The 23,640-nt window shown below is 34.8% G+C and overlaps 1 protein-coding gene and 1 long non-coding RNA gene across 3 annotated transcripts in view; one reads left to right on the forward strand and one right to left on the reverse strand.

The window, feature by feature from the left end:
* Positions 1-19,443, forward strand: part of SCFD1 (sec1 family domain containing 1) — a 112,852-nt gene extending 93,409 nt beyond the window's left edge. For both annotated transcript variants that reach the window (XM_043921441.1, XM_043921442.1), the window contains exons 20-25: positions 4,428-4,481; positions 7,467-7,519; positions 9,780-9,813; positions 10,289-10,354; positions 15,140-15,208; positions 19,066-19,443. In XM_043921441.1, coding sequence (XP_043777376.1) covers positions 4,428-4,481; positions 7,467-7,519; positions 9,780-9,813; positions 10,289-10,354; positions 15,140-15,208; positions 19,066-19,089 — 300 coding nt within the window. In that variant the 3' untranslated portion in view covers positions 19,090-19,443. The remainder of the gene's footprint in view (positions 1-4,427; positions 4,482-7,466; positions 7,520-9,779; positions 9,814-10,288; positions 10,355-15,139; positions 15,209-19,065) is intronic.
* Positions 11,993-23,640, reverse strand: part of LOC122706310 — a 53,672-nt gene continuing 42,024 nt past the window's right edge. Inside the window, exons 2-4 of the long non-coding RNA XR_006344368.1 lie at positions 19,697-19,881; positions 14,596-14,646; positions 11,993-12,130 (exon numbers count right to left, since the gene is read on the reverse strand). This is a non-coding gene — a long non-coding RNA (uncharacterized LOC122706310). The remainder of the gene's footprint in view (positions 12,131-14,595; positions 14,647-19,696; positions 19,882-23,640) is intronic.

Here is a 23,640-nt window from a genome sequence, read left to right on the forward strand (position 1 = left end):
GAAAAGTTTGATACTAACTGCATATTCAGCTGTATTAAGAAATATTTGTTGATTAGGTGCAGTGGTAGTCTTACAGGGCTGTTTTGTTTTTTTAAGAGTTGTTCTATTTTAGAGATATATACAGAAACGTGGTTGTTCAGTCACAGTTGTGTTTGACTTTTTGCAACCCCCATGGTCTGCAGCATACCAGGCTTCCCTGTCCTTCACTGTTTCCTGGAGTTTGCTCAAACTGGTGTCCATTTACTCTGCCGCTGCCTTCTCCTTTTGCCTTCAATCTTTCCCAGTATCAGTGTCTTTTCCAGTGAGCCTTGATGCTCTTCACATCAGGTGGCCAACCTGTTGGCGCTTCAGAATCAGACCTTCCAGTGAATATTCAGGCTTGATTTCCTTTTGGATTGATCTCCTTGCAGTCTAAGGGATTCTCAAGAGTTTTCTCCAGCAACACAATTTAGAAGCATCAGTTCTTTAATGTTCAGCCTTCTTTATGGTCCAACTCTCCCATCTATACATGACTACTGGAAAAACCATAGGTTTGACTATATGTATCTTTGTCAGCAAAGGGTTGTCTCTGCTTTTTAATACACTGTCTAGGTTTTTCATAGCTTCCCTTCCAAGGAACCAAGCATCTTTTAATTTCATGGCTGCAGTCACTGTCCACAGTAATATTGGTGCCCGAGAAAAGAAAATCTGTCACTGTTTCCACGTTTCCCCTTCTGTTTGCCATAAAGTGACGGGACAAGATGCCATGATCTTAGGTTTTTGAATGTTGAGTTTCAAGCTAGCTTTTTCACTTTCTACTTTCACCTTCATCAAGAGACTCTAGTTCCTCTTCACTCTCTGCCTTTAGAGTGGTATTATCTGCATATCTGAGGTTGTTGATGTTTCTCCTGGCAGTGTTGAATCCAGCTTGTGATTCATCCAGCCCGGCATTTCACATGATGTCCTCTGCATGTAAGTGAAATAAGCAGGGGGCAATGTACAGCCTCATTGAACTCCTTTCCCAGTTCTGAATAAATCCATTGTTCCGTATCTGGTTCTTGACCCGCAGACAGGTTTTGCAGAAGACAGATTATTGCCAAAATGATTTGATATTGGGGGCTTGTTTTAAAACAGCCTAGGAAGTGGGGAGTAGGTGAGAATACAAATAAAACAAGAATTTGTTTTATTAATAATAATTGTTGAAACTGAATGATGAAAGATTGGATGTGTTTTATTCATCCATGTAATCTTGTTTCTTTATTCTATTGCCATTAATATGCTATGGCTTGGAAAAAATATACCACTATATATTTTATTCTTTCCTCATCTGTAAGATGGGGATGTTGGATTTACTGTGTAGATCCCTTCTGATTAGAATTTTAAACTTTCCAGTGACTGAAATCACAAAATACAACTATGATCATAAAAGCATTTAGGATTTTTAGAAATTAATTTCTCACTGTATTTTCTTCTCTAATGTTCATATATTTGAAATTTGAACATTGTAGAAATGGTGATCCTTAATTTAGGATATTCAGGTGCTTGGGACTCTGTCTCTCATATATATATATATAGGGAAGCCTGGTGTGCTGGAGTCCATGTGGTCACAAAGAGTCGGACACGCCTGAGCGACTGGACTGAACTGAACCTAGATGATAACGTTTTTCATTCTATTTCTGAAACAGTTCCCAAAAACAATGAAAAATATGCTTGTTGTTGTTCAGTCGGTCAGTCGTGTCCAACTCTTTGCGACCCCATGGACTGCAGCACTCCAGGCTTCCTTGTCCGTTACCCAACTCCTGGAGTTTACCCAAACTCATGTTCATCAAGTCAGTGATGCCATCCAACTATCTCATCCTCTGTCGCTTCCTTCTCCTCCTGCCCTCAATCTTTCCCAGCATCAGGGTCTTTTCCAGTGAGTTGGCTCTTTGCATCAGGTGCCCAGAGAATTGCAGCTTCAGCTTCAGCATCAGTCCTTCCAGTGAATATTCAGGTTTGATCTCCTTCAGGATTGACTGGTTTAAAAACATGCTTGGGAATTTTTTAAATAACGGGCTTTCATATGAGTAAATCTCATTTATACCTCTTTTATTGATGTACACAATTGTTTTGTGTCTTTAAGATGAGTGAACAGACCATCTGCTGAGTGAAGAAAATTATATGGTTTTGTTATGCTGTTAGCTGCCACAGTTCAGTTATTTCAATTAGAATTTTAAGGATGGGCTGATGGGCTACAGTCCATGGGATTGCGAAAGAGTTGAACATGACTTAATGACTAAACAACAACAGTAATTACCTTGTATATAAATTATTATCAATATAAGATTGATTCTTTAAGTCACTAACTCAAGTCTTCACTTAGGCTAGGTAGAGCATTAGTTGGTGACAGAGATCTCAGAAGTTGTTTCCTGAAGTACTCTTTCTTAGACCTTTAAAGACACTGTGTATTTCTTTTATCATTCTCTACACTGGAAGTTTTCCTTAATGTGTGACAGTCTGTGAATATTGTATAGTGTGGCAGTGGCTGATGACTTTTTCAGTGTTACCTGGTTGTAAAGGCCAAACAAAAACATAAAGAATAGTCTCTGGGCTCTTAAAACATTTGAACTATTCTGCTAGAGAGAAATTTTTCTAGTGTTTTTTAATGACCTGTTCACTGGTAGGCTTACCTTCAGATATAGCAGAGCTATTAAATACAAAGTAAAATTTAATTTTTACTTTTATGCTAAATGAAATATTCAGTTTTCCAGTTATTTTTGCAAATACAATAAAAGTAATATGACTCATGGCTTTACCAATTATATAAAATCTTTAGTGAATTTTTCTCCATTGCACATACCTAATAACATAGTACAGTCCAGAGTTAAATGTAAATTAGAGAAATAGATATAAAATTAATTTTAGTAACATGTTACAATTTATAATGTCGCCTTGCTCCAGAATTCTTTTATTATTTCTTCCTGTTTTGTTACAGAGCACTTCATCTTTTGTTGGTGTTACTAAGAATAAATATGTAACTATAGTTTTCTTAAAGCATTTTTAAGATTTAAATCTGTACCCAGTTATTCTTTAGAGAAGGGTATGATTTAGGCTTACATTTGTAAGTGAACAAACTCAAGTTTGTTTGAAACAAAACTTAAAAGGTACAATTTTGAGCTACCTTTTTTCAAATTCTAAATAGAATTCTGGAAGTACATTCAGTCAGCTTGAACATTTGGTGCTTGTGTTTATATTAAGGAGTTCCTGGCCAACAAAAATATCAAGAGTATAATGAAATAACTTTAATTTTACTTGCCTAAGATCATCTTAAAAGATTTTTACTTGCAAATCTAGAAAAAGAAAAAAGAAATGCATATTTTCTGTCTGGGCAAAGCACAGTTTTCCTTAGTGATAGTCCATTTTAATAATAGTAAAATGTTTTATGACCTAAAGAAAGTAAAACTTGTGAAATAGTAATGTGTTATCTACAATTATGTGAATAATGAGATTTAAGGTTGCCTCCATTTTATGAAATCTCCAAGATACAAGATGAGTCCTTCCAGAATATTCTCTACAGTTCACAAAGGAAATACAGTTCAAAATGGGCAGAACACCATTCCAGTAGAAATGAACTTTGAATAGGCATAATAGTCACTTAGAAAATTTTTTGTACCCAATGTGTTATATTCAAAGTAATGGTTCAAATGGTCAGATTGAAATATAACACATGTACACCCATGGCAGATTCAAGTCAATGTATGGCAAAACCAATACAATATTGTAAAGTAAAATAAAAATAAAATTTAAAAAAAGAAATAAAACAGTACAATCTCTTATCCTGGTGCATGTAAGCATGTCAAGAGGCAATCTTCTGTCAACACCAGTATTATACATTTCATGTTCAAAGTGGAATTCGTTCTGTAAGAAGACAGTGCAGTATGTCACTGAAAATTTGGAATCTATCCGAGGCAAAATTAAAAGTTGTGTATGCATCCATTTCTCCATTTTTATGAAAGAGCACAAGTATCTTTTTTGCTTGAAGATTATACATTAGAAATGAAAAGCTGTTAGGTCATTTAATCTCATATATTAATACTTTTGTGAACTATGTACTATGTTTTTAAAGAAACTTAAATCTACAGAAAGGAAATGAAAAATGGAGGCAGGGTCTTAAAAACTTACTAGTATTAAAAAAGCAGATATCCAACAAAGTAAAAAGCCCAAATATATATTTGTCCTAAACCTAGATACACCTACACATTTTTTAAGATTACATTTGGAACCTTGAGTAGTGCCAAAGGTATTTACATCTATGACCCCATTCATAGAATATTTAATCTTAGAATATGTTTAATTCAAAGGTAGGCATACTGAACTATAGAATGATTAGGTTGTCTTGTTACTAAAGAAGAATTTGATGTGTCATTTCTTCTGATATTTAACAAAATACTCAATGATTTCTTCCACAGAATCTACCTGTTACTCGTATTTTAGACAATCTCATGGAGATGAAGTCAAACCCTGTGAGTAGCATATAACATTATACTTGTGAATTCTTGAGCGTACCAAACTACCTACACCAAAGGTGATAAACTCAGTTTGTTGTGGGCTTCATCACAGCAGAGTGCATGAGGGAAAGGAAAGAGTCCACATCCTCAAACAGCATTTTTTAGCCATTATCGCAGATAAGGGGAATTGGTTTCTCAGCTACTGCATCTGCTCTGGCCAGCTCTCATGCAAAGTAAATGTAGATCATATCCTATATATATATCCTAAGGAGCAAGTTTCTATAAATAAAATAGAACTAGTAAGCATCAGTTGGTATAATATGAAAAGTACCAGACCAGTTTAATTTTATGAAATTAAATTAGGATAGGAGTGCATAGTAAAAAATTGAAGAGCATGTGTTCAGATGGCACTAAATTCTTTCGGGCTAAAAAGTAAATTGAAATTGATGAAGAGATAAATGAGTAAATATTGTTAGCATTTACTTAAAGAATGGGTTTTTGAGCTGTTTATAATTCAAGAAAGAAATGTAAAAATCATCACAATCTGGTTTCATAAAGCAGCTCATCATGTTACTGTGGCAACTGGAAAGAGAGTGGTTGTCTGGAATAGATCAGAACCCTGGTTTGGGTTGATCTGGGTCACTGTAGACTTGGCATCAAGACTTAGGATACCAGGCTGAGAAAAGAGTAAGAACAGAATCTTCAGATAATGTCACTATTTCATATTTGTTAAAACATGATTATAATAACATTAAAGAAAATAACAAAAACAAGTTTTAAAATCTGTCCATGTGAAAACAAAGACACAGTATTATAGAAAAAAAGCTCAGTAAAGGGCAGTTGCAATTACGAAAGGAAAGAGAAAATTGTCTATAATGATAAGCTAAAAAAGAGTAGATTTTTCTAGAATCAATACAGAGAACATAGTAGACAATGTAATAATAATAATAGACTTTGTTATTACTGCATTCTAGAGTATATGAAGGATATGAATAAATGAAGACTACAGAATATATGAAGGAATGCGTCTTGAAAAGCCTTAGCGAAGTATACATTTATGATTAATGCATTTGTGATTGTCTTTAGAGAATAGTACTTCATAATAGGCAGTAGGTTTCTGGAAGATGTTATCCCAAACAATTATAAAGATTAAAAATATAAATAAATGCAAAACTTTAGATGCCAGATCCACATTTCTGCCATATGGATGGCTAAATTATGGGTCTTATTCAGATGTGTCTCCAAGTTCTATAAATTCATTTATCAGTTCTAGTGACTTTGACTTTATAACCGAAGGCACATTACCACAGGCAGATATTTTTTAATTAATTAGAAAAAAGTAAAAATTTTTCTACTTTAAAAGCATTTTTTCACCCATCTGTTAGGTGAAACAGATGCCTGCACTATCTCTTATCCCTGTCTTGTTCCCATATTGAAAAATTGATTTGGAGGCATTGAAGACATTAACAATGTGTACAAAGTTAGACCTGACTAATAATCTTGAATATATTGTATCTGAAAAGCTTTAAAAATGCTGTAACCTAATTCTAGATGCATTCACTTACGTTTACTAAGTGATCTTTGATTTGTCTTGATTGAGTAAAATGAAAGGGGTTAGGCAAGATACCAGATAGGTTTCATCTACCCTTGTACATCTGGGTAAGTAGTGGTTTCCTGGAGCAAAGTGTTGAAGGATTATGGCACCGCATTTGGCTTTGGGCCTCCTTGGTGGCTCAGATGGTAAAGTGTCTGCCTGCAATGTGGGAGACTTGGGTTTGATCCCTGGGTCAGGAAGATCCTCTGGAGAAGGAAATGGCAACCCACTCCAGTACTCTTGCCTGGAAAATTCTATGGACAGAGGAGCCTGGTAGGCTACAGTCCATGGGGTCGCAAAGAGTTGGACACAACTGAGCGACTTCACTTTCACTTTTGGTTCAGGGAGAGTTGTGTGATTGATTAGCACTGGCCATCACTGAGTGCAGGACTAGATAGTGATAACAGTACATAGTTGGTCATTGATCACCTTTGGGTAGGTTCATCCAGAAAAGAATAAGAAAACATTGCAGAAAAGAATGAGTTCCTTTGGGTGTTTGTGCTTTGGAGGGAGAAGGAGATAGAAATTAGGAAGTAATGACATTGTATGCAGTAGAGCAGTACTTTCTAAATCTTTAATATCAAGAAGCTAGTTGATTATGTAGTATAGAGGCCAGCAACCCCTTATCCACAACTTCTGAAATCCAAAAAGATTTTGTATAACTCATTTGGTGGCAAAACCTAACCTTAACTCATATTGAGGTTTTTATAGTTTATCATACTTTATGTTAATATTCATTTGTTTAGCTACAGAAACATTACCATGTTAGATGATGGGGTGCTGCCCACTGGGAATACTACATTATATACAGTTGTTATGCATGATATTATCTATCTACAGTTTTTTAAATTCAAAATTCCAAAATATATCTTAACTCCAGAGGTTTCAATTATAAAAGATTTGAACCTGTATTAGGTATTCTGCACATTCAATAAAATCATGGACATATAATAATGTAATAAAATTCTAAAAGCAAAAATACTTAAGTGCATAAGCTTATAAAACAGGTATATTTATTTTTCTCAATTATTAAGTATAGTTCCCTGTGCTATACAATAGTTTCTTATTAATTTATATATAGTAGTGTGTATATGTTAATCCTAAACTACTAATTTATCTATTACCCCCACCCCCTCTTGGTAATAACCATAGTTTGTTTTCTGTGTAAAAACAGGTATACATTTGAGAAGCAGCGTGCATAGTGGTTAAGTGCTGGGGCATTGAAACCAGACTGCCTGGGTTCAGAACTGGAGTTTCCACATTTGTCATAAGACTTTGGGAAAGTTAGATAAACTCTGTATCCCAGTTTGCCCATCTGAAAAACATGGATAATAACAACTACCTCAAAGATGATATTCTAAGAGAAATTCCATAGTCATGGTAAAGTTCTCTATTTTTTTAAATAGGAAACTGATGACTATAGGTATTTTGATCCCAAAATGCTACGGGGCAATGACAGGTAAGCAGCTCTTGTATAATTTGTTGTATGTTTCCTCATTCCCACCAAGAATGGAAATAACTTTTATTGATTTTTTTGTTATAAATCAGTAATTGCTTATTATTAAAAATTCAAACTGTATAGAAAACTAGTAAGTAAATAATATGTAGAATCTCTTTATCCAGAAGTAATCACTGGTAATTATACTTAACATGATGCTTTTCCTTCCAAGTATATATACAGAAAAAAAAGTACTTTAGATGCTTGTTGTTTTTAATGAAATGATGAGGGTATTACAATCTTATGTGTAGAAAAGGAGAATTTGGATAATTTGTGTGCTTTTGAATGAATAATTATTTTGGACCAAATGATGAGAACTTTATGTTGGATACCAGTTGTCGGTTCCTATACAATCTATGCCCCTGGGGACTATTGCTGTGAGTCGTCCTTTTTGGCAGTGAAACATTCTGCAAATAATTTCTGTATTTTGTGACAAACGTGGTGTGGTAAGATATTAACGTAATTCTAGTGGTTTGATAATAGTGTATAAAATACAGAAAGAAGGATAAAATTAGCAGAGAAAAAACCTTCATGGACGGATGGTCTTTAGCACCAAAACTTGGGTGAAGCTTCTTTATTGTCTATACCTTATATTTGGGATCTTTCGAACTTTGATTTATCCCAAGCTTTCAAATCTTTGTAGATAGTCAGATCAGATAATGTAGTCACTAAAAAATTGATTATTAGATTATTTGGAAACATAAAAGTTTATTCTCTTTTCTGAACTTAACCAGAAATAATACCGGCATTGCGAAAGAAGCTGCTGATAGCAGCTGCAGCTGGTAGGAAAGAATCTGACAAAAGAATAAATTATAGAAGGAAGAGGATGAGGAGTGACACTAAGGGGTATGGGGCTTCTTTGGTGGGTGATTAAAGTGTTCTAAAATCAGACAGTGGTAATGGTTGTACAACTCTAAGTATACTAAAAACCACGGATTGTACACTTTTAAATGGGGGGTTTACAGCACGTTTGATGTTCTCAAGCTTGCATTTTTTTCCTTCCTTATATTTCTATCATTAGATACATTTTGCTTCTTAGCAACTTCTGAGAAATGCTTTGTCTTCCCTATATATAGTTTATTCATGATAATGAGAAGGAATATTAGGAATGTTGATAAGACACAAACACAGTTTCATTTTTAATAGACTCAGCTTTCTCCTGAACTTTCATCACAGTTAGATCTTGGTTTTAATAACTGGTAGTGCAGTGCTCTTAAGTCTCACCTCTCCTCATGTCTGCTCTTAGAGGAACTTAAAGCACTCTAGAAGGAAGTGAAAACATATGAGGTGCTAGGCAGCTCCTGGCCCCCTTTCTGGAATTTTCACCTAGCTCACAGAAATGGGGAAAAGATGGAACTGTGGACTCAGTCACTGAATCATTGAGCAGTTATAATAGCTCTTTCCCCTTGGTTGAGATTTTCAAAAATGGCTTGTGAGGAAAACCTAAGTTATCTTTGTTTGTATAGCCTATTTTAGCACTCAAAACAAATATATACTTGACCCACAAAAGCTTTGCAAATATCTTTATTAAAAGATCTCTTAGACACCAAGTATTTTTGAAATAAATATTAATATATAAAGAAGTTACAGAGAAATACAGATCCCTTCTTTCATCCCCCCTTTCCTTCCTAAATTGTTATCCTTGCCATACATGTGTTTGCATAGTTTTTTCACAAATGTAGATACCCACAAACTATAATCTGCCCAGTGTGCTAAAACTTGCAAATAATTTACCACTAAAGTGGGCTTCCCTGATAGCTCAGTTGGTAAAGAATCTGCCTGCAATGCAGGAGACCCCAGTTCAATTCCTAGGTCTGAAAGATCTGCTGGAGAAGGGATAGGCTACCCACTCCAGTATAGTCCATGGGGTCGCAAAGAGTCGGACATAACTGAGTGACTTTCATGCACCACTAAAGCGTATATTTTATCAATTTACCTTATACCCAGATTTCCACTCCTCGTGGGAACTACTAATGCTCCATCTTTCCTATTCCCTCCCAGTCTTCTCCTAGAATTTTAAAGTCAACAGGTTGCCTCATTCCCTTTTAGACACTGAGATATGTACCTCATCTAGCTTGTTCTCTGAATCCCACTTAAGAAGAATTGTAAATACACAGATAAAAATGCATGTGTGTGTGTATATATATATTTCCCATGCCTTTTTATCCTTAAGCTTTGGGTGAAATTTTCAGTATAGGTTTTTTATTGTTTGTTCTTACAGCTCAGTTCCAAGAAACAAAAATCCATTCCAAGAGGTAAGTTCATATAAAAATTCTCTGTCCCTAAAATGGAAGGATGAAAAGGTGAACCAGCAGTCTTGAAGGATATCTTTGTCCTGTGGCTTTACGATGATTACTGTATGGCAGTCTTGATAAATCCAATCCTGTGTACTAAAGATTCATTAACAATAAATTCAAAGATGACTTTTAGAAAAAGCCCTTTGGATTTATTTGGTATTGTTTAATTGAAAGATGAGGTTTATTTTCCTCATAATTGTTTCTGAAAAATCTCTACTTCATTTTAATACCCAATAAACATTAGAAATTTATAGACTTTAAAAAAAAATAAATTTCTCAATCATTGAAGGAGCATCAGGCACTTAGGTTAAAAAAAAATACTAACTAGCAAAAGTTGTGGAATAGGCTCCAGACTAAAAGCCATGTTGCTTGAGAGCTAAAATATGGTTCTGTTTGTTTTAACTTATCTATTTTCTTCTATTTGCATTTTTAGGCAATTGTTTTTGTGGTGGGAGGAGGCAACTACATTGAATATCAAAATCTGGTTGACTACATAAAGGTACATTTGATGTTCATATTCTTTTATCATTCGAGGTTTCACAGTTCCATGTCTTTAACATATTAGCAGTCTCTGATGGCTTTCCTGATTCTTAAATAACCCCTTTTCTAGAGGTAGTTTAAAAATCTGGCAGATAAGAAAACAACGAATATATGAGCATTTTTCCATGTCACATTCATTTTGGCCTAAAATTTTACTTGATCTGGAAAATAATGTATCTTCTTGATGTAATGTACTATGCAGCTATCTATCTTAATTTGACTTTAAATGTTTAGACACCCCAAATAAGCTCCTGTCCCAAAAAAGTCTCCCTTGGTGAAATGATTTACTGAACTCCATTTACCTAAATTAAGCACTTTTCTCTCATCTTATTGACCTAAGTCAGCAACATACTTCAAACAAACTTGGAATGTCTGCTTTTTCAGCAAATAGGCACTTTAGAGGTAGCTGTTGAAAGCTAACAGCAGCAGGGAGTGACAGACGACTAAGCAAAAGAACATGAAGGGAAAGGTGTAACTGGAAGAGCAAAAATGCCATTTAAAATGTAGAGGCAGCAGAACTAGTTATTGTTACAGTGACATTTTATAACCTTCATTTATTCACTTAATGATTATTCCTTGTCCTGTGTTACATAAGACATCAATAAATATTGAGGTTTTTGTACAGCAGGAGAATAAAATACATAGGTGGATGTCACAGAACTTCAAAATCATCAGGTACCTCCAGGGATCCTATCTCAGTCGCATAGAACATGCTTCAGAATGTGGACCACCACTCAGATCTGTGTACAGTAATACAAAGAGATGTCTTTTATACCCTTATCTGTTCATATAGCCAGAATCAGGCTCCATGACCAGGCTCAAAGGCAAAAAGCAAGGGAATATAACGGAAACCAGGTGTAAAACCCATGAATCTGTAAAATTTCTATCAACAGTGCTGACAAGCTGGTAGTGCAAGTTGTCCCCTGGTCTGTCTATCTGTGACCCTTGGGCAGACTATGTTAATCTGTTTCATTTAGAGTTGGCCATGGGTCAACAACATGATTGGTTCCAGGTATGTACCTAAGGGTAAACACAGGGTTGCAACAGACCAGCTGAAATTAATCCTGTACTGAAATCCCATCCTTGGGTAACTTTTCTTAATTACATTTGTCAGCATTCCTTCTGCATTTTTTTTTTAACCTATTACAGACCAGAAAAACAGGGATAAAACCAAAATAATAATCATTTGTGTAGTGTAACTGAAATGCAGGTGTAACTTTAAAAGAAACTTTGCAGTTTACCAAATAGTTCAGTGTAAACTTGTTTTTTAATCATGCATAAACCTCATAACGCTTACCTGTCTCTACCACAGAAATTTTAATTTTGTGAAATGAATAAGTGTAACAATTAATTGTGAATTTAGTTCTTTCCCCAATCAGTCACCTGCATCAGAAGAACTTCAGGGTTATCAGTGGTAGATAGTAAGCCCAACAAGTTATCCAGTTATCCTTTACTTGGTTTCAGTTTACAAAATATTTTTTTAACTTGTTATTGCCTTCCATTCACCAAAACATGGTGTACAGGTAGTGGGGCACATGATACTGTGACCCATCAGCCATGTAACAGGTGTTTTATGTCTCCATCTCAGGTACTATTCTTAACAGATGATCACCTGGGTTCATATTTACACAGTGGACTTTGGCTCTTGTGTTGAACAGATTCTTCTACACACATTTGAGCAGCAACAATATCCTAATTTTGCCTCCCAGAAGGGGTCCTCTGGAATATATAAAACCTGTAAAATGAGAATATGTAAAACAAAAGCAAGTATTAGAATTATTCTGGGTGTTTATCCCCTAGATGTTGTTAACATCATCAAGATATAGCACATGAGTAAGTCCAGATTAAATCTTTCATAAACCTCCCAGAAGCCATTTTGGACCTTCAGCTTCAAATAAAGGAGGCTGTTTCTGCAGGTGTTGTGGGCATCTGTAAATATAGCTAAGAGTATTATTCTCTTGCTTCCAACCTCTTGCAGGGTACCATGATAATGTTAGCTTTTTTTTATTATTAATATTTACCTATTGGCTCCATTTCTGAGGATCAAAACTTCTCCATCTTTCCATGTGTCAGTAATTCTTACCCAAATTTGGCCGCGGGTTTAGAAGACCATCAGATTCAGCGTGACTCGAATCCCTAGTGGCAGCAGTATGACTGCAGTACTTCCCTTTCTTCATTCCCAGACATAGGAAGTAGCGAGTTTATAGGACTGTTACCCACTAGTTAGTACAGGTGCAGATGCAGAAACCATTAATCCCAGCTTACACACAGGTGAAAAGAAGAAACAGTCCAAACAGATTCAGAGGAATTGTCTTCATTTTTGGATCGTTCATTGTGATTGTATAGAAATCTGATTCGTTTTTGTATATTGATCTTATGTCCTGCAACCCTATTGAACTCATCATTTCTGATAGTTTTTTAAATGGATTTTTAAGATTTTCTATAAACAATATCATGTTATCTGTGAATAAGCTTCTTCCTTATCCTTTCAGGATGTTTTATTCCTTTTTCTTGCTTAACCACCCTGGCTAGAACTTATTAACTTCTAGCAATAGAAGAGTCCACAGCAGACCTCTTTATCTTCTTCCTGATTTTAGGGGGCAGAGCATCCTATCTTTCCCTGTTCAGTTTAAGGTTACCAGTGGGTTTTTAATAGAGCCATTAATGTTTAGTAGCTACTAAGCCATACAGTCTAATTATCATGAGAATTCTGGTTTTTTAATCCCATTTGGTCTTATTACTGTTTCCTTTGTTCTGCATAATGTTCATCTATCTATCATTTCAGGCCCATTTACGGGAAACTGAGCTAGTAGGTCTGTGACAGCCTACCTCATGACATTAGAAACCTATGTAATGCAACCTTGTAGTATGAAACAAAACTTATGCCTATGGCTCTGAGAGACTTGTAATTGAGAATTACCTAATATGGCACTTGATTTATACCAATTCACAAAATGAGCAAGTGCCATTTTTGTTGGGAAGGCAAAGAAAATACTGTAAGAATTCTAGCTGATTTATCTGGTAATGATGTTAGTCTGACTTATAATGTAACTGCTATTTGGTATAACAATGTATTTGATAAAATTAATTGGATTGATTTTAACAAGATGTTTGATAATACTGATATCAGTGACCAATTGTTCTTTTGTTGGAAGGTGACTGGCTAGGGAATAAGCTAGATTTAGTTAATAATTAATTGTTGCATTGAATTAAGTTATTGGTACATTCATAAAGTTCAGTTTTTAATGGAAAGAAGAAATATCAAATTTGTACATAGTTTTAAGAATAAATTTTACACTGAAATATTACTAAACTGCAGTGTTAAAAATTATAACTATACCTCACTAGATGACACAGAAGATTAGAGTTTTGTGTTTATCTTTGTTTTTATATTCTGCAAATGCTATAAAGGATGAAAAATGGTGACAAATAATTCCAATTAAGAAAGCTTGATCAAGGATGGAGAGGGAATGTACTTATATAAGCACAAGATTAATCTCAGCTAGTTAATGATACCCTTGTGCTGATGTTTGGCCAACCCTGAATGAAATGTTTTAACTAGTGATTAAAGTAGGCATGTGCTAGAGTCCAAGATAGACCAGGGGGCAGCTTGTACTAGTTTGTCAGTGTTCCTTAATGGAAAACGTAGATTGATGATTTCACTTGGTTGCGATCATGTTTTCTTGTTTCTGCTGTTGAGCCTCGTCATGCAGCCTGACTGGAGCTGTGTGACCAGAGAGGAATAAAAGATCCCTCCTTGGACAAGACTGGGGCTCTCCTGACACCAGGGTATTCTGGTGGTTCACAATTGAAAATGAAATGTGTCTTACATTACTGAGCTGAGGTTCTGGGAACTAGCAGTTTTGGACCCCTCTAATGTTTCCCTGTGTATTCCTACCCTCATGTGAGCATAGCCTCAAGAATCCCAATTACATGGCCCTATTTAATGGCTACACATACCATCTCATTTTGAAGAAAAGGTGAGATGTGACTTTTGTTTTACTTGTTCTCAGAGAATGTCAGCCAGCAATGGTTACTCAGCTCATACATCACAAACAAATGTCCTTCTCTTGTGTTGCAAAGCCGTAATTCTTTTGGTTCCTTGATTAACCACATTTGGTTTGTACATTACAAAAGAAAACTTACAGATTTACCTTCCAGTTCACAATACATATAAGAATTTCAGCATTAAGAACTTACCAAATTCTCCAGTCAAAAAGTTTTGACTGCTTGTCACTGGGTGCCAACATTCTGTCAAGATTAAGGATGAAATTCATAGTTACAGAATGGAATAGGGTATATTGACATATAAATACTGTATTATCACAGATGAGTCTTAAATGACAATCCATGCTACTCACACCATATTCTACTTTCAGTGTTAACAAAACTGTAAATGTTTTCCTCAAGTAGTTACAGTCCTACATAGAATGTTGGCTGAAGATTTTATAATTATTGCTCCCATGAAATGGGTCACTCATCACGTTCCTTCTATTTTCAGTGTAAATGGCACTAGAAACATGCCTAACACATATTTTGAAAGGAAAAAATGTGCCCATTTCACCACTTTATTTCAAGTAATTTTAGGATAGATAGATGTACACTAAAATCCAGTACTCACCCTAAAGGAAAATAAAACCTTTAAGAATAACAAAAAGTCCTGTTATGTTTAACCCCTCTTCTTGGGAATATTGAAAATATTACTTGTTATTTGTATCTGAGTTCTGTGTTTGATTTTTTACAGGGGAAACAAGGCAAGCATATTTTATATGGCTGCAGTGAACTTTTTAATGCTACACAGTTCATAAAACAGGTAAAGTGTACTTTTTAGTTTGTTTCTGTAACATACCTTAAGTTGCTGTTGTATTTTTCAAAAGAGAGCAAGATAATCCTATTAATCTGAACCAGCTGAAACTAAAAGCCACAGAACTAGAAGAATATAAGGTTTTGCTATGGACAACTATAAGGGAAACTCTTGTATGTAATGTTATTTCCATTATCCCAAAACTTTTTATTGGAGTAGTGTACTCGCTTAGGCAAAATTCAGTCCAGCATTTCCTTGACATACTGTCCATATTTCTGACTTTGCCAAGCATATTACAAATTGGACTGAGAAATTAAGTTTCTTGAGGGATTGATACAACAGAATGTCATTCACCTTGAAAGTCAGTGATGGCAGTAGCTGAGGTGTAGAAGGTCTTTACATTATTTTACTATTGTTCCCACTAATGTTCTCAGTACTTATATTAACTTCAGCTTTCTAAAGCTTAAACTGCCTCAGAGGCTTAGTAGGCTGACCAGTAATATGTACTCACCTTTGCCTTGGCTATCATAAAAATCATAACTGTACCCTCTGCTCATTTTTAGCATCTCTTCCTAGCACCTTTTTCCAGCACAACTTTCTTACCCACTATAATATGGTTCTTTTATTCTTAACCTTAATGTGGTAGCCCACTGGTATTATGAGAATTTCAGATATACAGAAAAACTGGAGAGAAGTTACAGTGAATACATTTACATTCCCCACTAACGTTTTATTGCACTTGCTTTATAAGCACCTGTGCATCTTTCCATTCTGTTCATTGCTGCAGCTTAATTTCAGAGTAAATTACAGATATCAGTACACTTCCCCCTTAATACATCAGTGCCAGTATCATTCACTAGATATCATTATTTGTTTAGGTGGTGTTGTATTTCTCTCTGGAAGTAAAATTTATAGCTGTGAAATACACATATCTTAAGTGTACATTCCTGCCTTTGTCAGATGTATTATTCACCTGAGTATCCCAAACCTGTATCAAGGTACAGAAGTTTACACAGTTCCTTTATGGCGTTTGCCAGTCAGGGCTTGCTCCTAGTCAAAACTTGCTCCCAAAACACTGTCTTGATGTTTTCCCACCATAGATGAGTCTTGTGTATTCTATAACATCACAAATGGAACTTTTCTTGGTTAGGTTAACTAGAAGATTCTGAATTTTGTTAATCCTTTCAATGAACTAGATGGTGTTAATGCTAATTTTCTCTCTTAGTTTTCTATTCATTGGTTTCTACTTTTTATTTGATTACTTTGGGTTTATCTTGTTCTTCTTTTACTGTCTGATATTGGATAATTATTAAATCATTAACTTTAGTTTTTCGTTTCTAAAATGAGCTTTGAAAGCCATAAAGCTTAAACTGTTCCCAAACACTGCTTTAGACACATTCCACAAATGTTGATATATTTGTATTATCATTTGAAATATTTTTAACTTACCTGGTGGTTTATTCTTTAGCCCTTGTAAAGAGATCTATTGTTGTTTGAATTATTTGTGGTTTTTCTAGATAACTTATTGATTTCTAATTTAATTCCTTGGTTGTCATAGAACATTTTACATGTAAGTTCATTGTTTGAAAATTTAAATTCCTTTTCTAAACCAACATATAGTATTTCTTGCTAAACATTCCATATGAAGAACTTGAAGGAAGAGCTGTAAATATTAATTTGGTCAAAGTAGTTGATAGCATTAGTTAGATCCTCTATATCTATTGATTTTTTTTCTGTCTAGTTCTATCAGGTATCAAAAATCTCCATCTGTGATTGTGGAATTGTCTCTTCCTTTAGTTCTGTCAATGTTTGCTTTTAAGTTCTGTTATTAGGTAGATACAGAGTTTTGACTGTTGTATATTCTGATGAGTGGGCTCTTTTATCATTATGCCCATATTTTTCTACATATCTAGTAATGCTCTTTGTCTTGAAATCTACTTTATCTGATACTAATAAAGCCACCCTAGCCTTCTTACACTTACTGTTTGCATCTTATAACTTTTCCATCTGTTTACTTTTGTCTGTGAATTTAAAGCATATATCTTATATATCAAGCATATTATACTTAAAGCCTATATCTTATATGTGTGTGTGTATATATATTATATCAAGATCTACATATCTTAGAATATTGTCGGATCTTGTCAGCTTTTTTTTTAAACCCACAGTGTTTTTTTCTTTTTCAAAAGCCATTTTGATACTCTCTTTTAATTGGAGTGTGTTGGTCTGTAACATCTAATGTAATTATTACTGTGATTGGATTTAGGCCTACCATTTTACTGTTTTTTCTGTTTCTCCTTTCTTTGTAAGACTTGAACACTTTCTGGAATTCCACTTTAATTCATCTCTGCATTTTTAACTTAGGGTTGCTCTAGAAATCATATTATATATACCTTTAACTGTTAATAGACCAGTTATTATGCCACTTGTATTAAATGTGGAAGCCTTGCAACCATATAGATCAACGTTTATGATGCAGTTGTCATATTTTATATACATCATTAATTTTACAAAATAGTGGACAGTGTTGTTTGTGCTTTAAACAGTCATGTGTAAAGACATAAATCTTTTGCATTTATATGGATATGAATTCCAGTGCTCTTTATCCCCACTTACAGATTTTGATTTCTATTGACTGAAAAACTTTCTAGTAGTCATTGTAGCTCAGGTATGCTGTCAGTGAGTTCTCTTAATTTCATATATATATATACACACACACACAAAATAATTGATTTTCAATAATTTAGTATCTGTTACAGTTTCCATTTTTATGCTGAGATTTCCTTTTTTCTTTCATTGTGAGCCTATTTTTCACTATTTCTTTGAGGATATTGTCTTAACTGCTTTTAAAACCTGGCTATTAATTACCACACATGGATCAACTCACTATTGGTCTCCATTGTCTTCCCTGCTAGAGACTGGGTCCCTGGTTTCCTGTTTCTTCATATTTACTGATTTTATACTATATCCTTTACATTGTTATATTTTAGAAACTGAATTGTTTCTCTAGAGTGTTGGTCAGACTCAAGGTTCTGTCTCTTTGGCAAGAGCTCAAATCTCAAGTCTCTCTCATTCATAAGTGGTTCAGGGTTTTACCATAGATTTAGGAAAAGTCTATATACAGACTTAGGGGCTCCCTCACTTTCCAGTAGCTTTAGTTGCCCTCAAACCCTTTCCTCTCTGGTTTTTCAAGCCAGAAAGACTTATGTTTTTCTATCCATTTTAGCAGCTACTATAGTACCAACTGTGGCCTGCCTTCAGGCTTAGAGCCACAGAACCAGAGAACTCAGCCTGTATTATTCCTTCCTTCCAAATGTTGATCCTATTCCAGAACTCAACTTCTTTCCATCGTTCCCTGTTGCCTATAGGAAGTTGGTTTTGTTTAAAATTTATAATTTCTCTGGGAGACTTGGTCCAATAGGAGTTTACCCAGCCTTCCAGAATTGAAATCCTTTTCCCTTCCTTTTAATGATCTTTAGAAATATATTTAATACATTTCTAATTTCTTTTACAAACATATTAAAATATATAGAAAAGTGAATTGTCATCAGTGAAGTCACACATGATGTTTTCTTTACATTTTCATACTGAGTTAATATTTTTTAATTGTTTTTGTTTTCTATTACTTGAATTTGCTCCTATATAATGTTTACACATCTTTTCACCATAACAGTTTTTAAATATCTATAAATCTGAAACATTTGAGTTAGTGAATATTGAGTGAAAATGTATTATTCTAAAATACAATACAATGCATGAAATAGCCTAAATTTTACCATGATAAAAGTGTGCATTTAAGGTGATTTAATACCTAAGTTTCTTTTGTGATTAAAAAAGTAATATTTATGATTTATCTTTTGTTTTAGCTGTCACAACTTGGACAAAAATAGCACAGAAGAACCATAACAAGAGAATCTATTTAGAACTTGAATAAATGTAAAAAGTCTAAAGAGCCAGATATTTCCTTCTCCATATCAATGTCCTAATGGTGAAACTTAGAGGTATTTGTTAATTTTTAAGGAAATTCTATACTTAATATAATGTATACTGATTAAAAAAATAAAGCATTTCAGAAATATATTTTAACATTGTAGAACATCTGTTATGTTTTACAAATGAGAATGAAAGTACTTTGGAAGGAAGGAAAGCTCTGCTGAAGATAATGTTAAAATATTAATATAATAACCAATGTATTAGATTGAAACTAGTGAAACTTTAAGAATATATGTCTTATTTGATCGGTTCATGAATCTCCTACTTTTATTCATTTTAATTGTAAAATTACCTTTCCATAGTTTTTTCCTATGTTGCGTCTAGATTTAAAAGCCACTTTAATGTCCCTTCTCCCTCTGGCACACCTGTGTACATTTTATCATTTATATCTCCTTTATATAATGGCAAAGTCAAGCATTAACATCTGGAGCAGATAAATACAAAACATTTATCCTGTACACTTCTAAATATTATGTAAAAGTAAGTGTTAAATTTGATACTCACCTTCCTCTCTGTGTGAAATGCAGCACTAAAAATGAACACTGATCAGTCATGTATCTCAGGACAGCCATAAGATAAAAAGCAAACCAGTCTCTCCAGAGGAAACAGTTGTTCTATTATAAAGGCCAGAGAGCTTTTCCTCTTAATGAGCCTCACCAAGAGGAATCTTCAGTGTTACAGACAGCATCCTGATAATGGATAAAACAAGATTTACAGAACTGTTTCTTTCTGCACCGCCACCCACCATGAGCCAGTCCATCAAACCAAAGCAAAGGTCCAGAAAAATAACTGTAGGTGATGTAGATGATTGACATATTCCTGGGGTATATAAAGTATGTTTGAGCTGGTGTAATAAATTACCATAGGCTGGGTAGCTTATACAACAAACAGGTATTTCTCACAATTCTGAATGCTGGGAATTCTAAGATCAAGTGACCAACAGAGCTAGTGTCTGGTGAGAACTTTCTTCCTGATTTGCAGAGAGCCATGTATCCTCATATGGGGAGCAGAGAGCAAACTCTGGTCCCTTCATCCCCCTTTAAAGGCAATAATCCCGTCATGGGGCTCAACCCCATGACATCATCCAAACCCAGTTCTCTCCCAAAAACCTACCTCCAAATGCCATAACACTGGGGAAAAAACATAAACTGTGCTGGGAAAATTGAACAGCTATATGTAAAAGAATCAAATTAGAACATTCTTCAACACCATACACAAAAATAAACTCAGAATGGACTCAAGACCTAAATGTAAAACCTGATACTATAAAACTCTTAGAGGAAAACATAGGCAGAACGCTTTTTGACATAAATCACACAATACCTTTTTCAGTTCTTCTCCCAGAGCAATGGAAATAAAAATGAAGTTAAACAAATGGGACCTATAAACTCAAAAGCCTTTATGCGCAGCAAAGCAAATGATTTTTAAAAAGAAAAGATAACCCACAGAATGGGAGAAAATATTTACAAATGATGCGACTGACAAGGGATTAATTTCCAAATTTTATAAACAGCTCTTGCAGCTCAACATCAAAGCCCAATCAAAAAGTGGACAGAAGACCTAAATAGATTATTTCTTCAAAGAAAACATGCACGTGAAAAGATACTCAACATCATTATTGTTAGAGAAATGCAAATCAAAACTACAATGAGATATCGCCTCACACCAGTTAGAATGGCCATCATCAAAAAGTCTACAAATAATAAATGTTGGAGACAGTGTGGAGAAAACGGAACTCATACAGTGAAGTAGGAGAAAAATATGGTACAATATTGCCTTATATATATGGAATCTAGAAAAATGGTACAGAAGAACTTATTTGCAAAGGAGAAACAGGATCACAGATACAGACCACTACGAATAAAACAGATAACTAATGAGAGCCTACTGGATAGCACAAGGGACTCGACTCAGTGCTCTGTGGTGACCTAAACGGGAAAGAATCTAAAAGGAAGTGGACATGCGTATATATGGAAACTGATTCACTTTGCTGCACAGCGGACATTAACACTGTAAAGCAATTATAGTACAATAAACTTTTGAAGTTTTAAAAAATTATATAACAGACAACCAACAAGACCTACTATATATAGCACAGGGAACTCTGCTATAGCAACCTAAAGGGGAAAAGAATTTGAAAAAGAATATATATATATATATAAATATATAAAATGTATGACTGAATTATTTGGTGTACACCTGAAACTTAACAGTATTAACTATACTCCAATATAAAATAAAAGGTTTTAAAACATACCATTACATTGGGGATTAGGGCTTCAGCATTTGATTTTGTGGGAGACATTCAATTCACAAAACTATATCTGTCAAAGTGGCTGGCACTCAGGCCTTCAGGAGAGCCCTTTATGCAAAGACAAGGCTAATTAAGATGTTACGAAAGGAGAAAAAGCAATGTCGCTGTCTGCTTAGGAATGGAGAAGTCATACTCTAAATAGTTAACATTCAGAAATTTTATAAGTACATGAAAGACAAAAGGAGGTGGTCTCTTTTTCTAGTTAACTTTATATTTAAATTGACTTAGGGTCAGGATGACCATCATTTCAAAGTCTACAAATAAATGCTTGGAGAGGGTATGGAGAAAAGGGAACCCTCCTACACTGCTGGTGGGAATGCAAGTTGGTGCAGCCACCATGGAAGATGGTATGGAGGTTCCTCAGAAAGCTAAAAACAGAATTACCATATGATCCAGCAGTCTCACTCCTGGGAATATAATCCTGGACAAAACTATAATTCACAAAGATATGTGCACTCCTATGTTCATAACGGCACTATTCACAATAGCTAAAACATGGAAATAACATAAATGTCTATCAGCAAATGAATGGGTAAAGAAGATGTGGCACACATACATATATAATGAAATACTACTTGGCCATAACAAAGAATGAAATAATGCCATTTACAACAACATGGATGCAAATGGAGATTATCAATATTAAATGAAGTAAGTCAGAAAGAGAAAAACAAATACCATATGATATCACTTATATGTGGAGTCTTAAAATATGACACAAATCTACCTACAAAACAGAACAGACTCAGACATAGAGAACAGACTTGTGGTTGCCAAGTGTTGGCAGATGGGAGGGATGGACTGGGAGTTTGGGGTTGGTACATGCAAGCTATTATGTTTAAAATAAAAGAACAATGTCCCAATGTATAACACAGGGAACTATATTCAATATCCTGTGATAATAATGGAAAAGAATAAAAAAAAAAAGTATGCATATAACTGAGTCATTTTGTTTAAATTGAAGAAAGTAAGGAAAACCACTAGGGCATTTAGATATGACCTAAATCATATCCCTTATACAGTGGAGGTGACAAATAGATTTCAAGGGATTAGCTCTGGTAGACAGAGTGCCTGAACTATGGACAGAGGTTCTTAGTTCCTGTATACCAGTATACAGGAGGCAGTGATCAAACCATCCCCAATAAAAAGAAATGCAAGAAGGCAAAGTGGTTGTGTGAGGAGGCCTTACCAATAGCTGAGAAAAGAGAAATGAAAGGCACAGGAGAAAGGGAAAGATATACCCAACTGAATGCAGAGTTCCAGAGAATAGCAAGAATAGATTAAAAAAAAAAAAAAGGCTTTTTAAGTGAACAATGCAAAGACTAGAGATCTCTTCAAGAAAATCAGAGATTCCAAGGGAACATTTCATGCAAGCATGGGTGCAACAAAGGACAGAAGCAGTATGGATCTAACAGAACCATAAGAGATTAAGAAGAGGTAGCAAGAATACAAGAAAAACTACAAAAAGGTCTTAATTACCCAGATAACTATGATGGTTTGGTCACTCACCTAGAGCCAGACATCCTGGAGTGGAAGTCAAATGGGCCTTAGGAAGCATTACTACGAACAAAGCTAGTGGAGGTGACGAAGCATCACTATGAACAAAGCTAGTGGAGGTGATGGAATTTGACTTGAGCTATTTCAAATCCAAAAAGATGACGCTGTTAAAGTGCTGCACTCACTATGTCAGCAAATATGGAAAACTCAACAGTGACCACAGGACTAAAAAGGTCAGTTCTCATTCCAGTCCCAAAGGAGGGCAATGCCAAAGAATGTTCAAACTATCTGACAATTGTGCTCATTTCACATGCTAGCAAGGTAATGCTCAAAATCCTTCAAGCTAGACTTCAACAGTATGTGAACCAAGAACTTCCAGATGTTCAAGCTGGATTTAGAAAAGGCAGAGGAAGCAGAGATCAAATTGCCAACATCTGTTAGATCATAGGAAAAGCAAAAGAGTTCCAGAAAAACATCTACTTCTGCTTTATTGACTACACTAAAGCCTTTGACTATGTGGATCACAACAAACTGGAAAATTCTGAAAGAGACAGGAATACCAGACCACCTTACCTGCCTCCTGAGAAACCTGTATGCAGATCAAGAAACCAGTTAGAACTGTACATGGAACAATGGA

This window comes from Cervus elaphus, chromosome 13, assembly GCF_910594005.1.
Source record: "Cervus elaphus chromosome 13, mCerEla1.1, whole genome shotgun sequence".
NCBI classification, from domain to species: domain Eukaryota; kingdom Metazoa; phylum Chordata; class Mammalia; order Artiodactyla; family Cervidae; genus Cervus; species Cervus elaphus.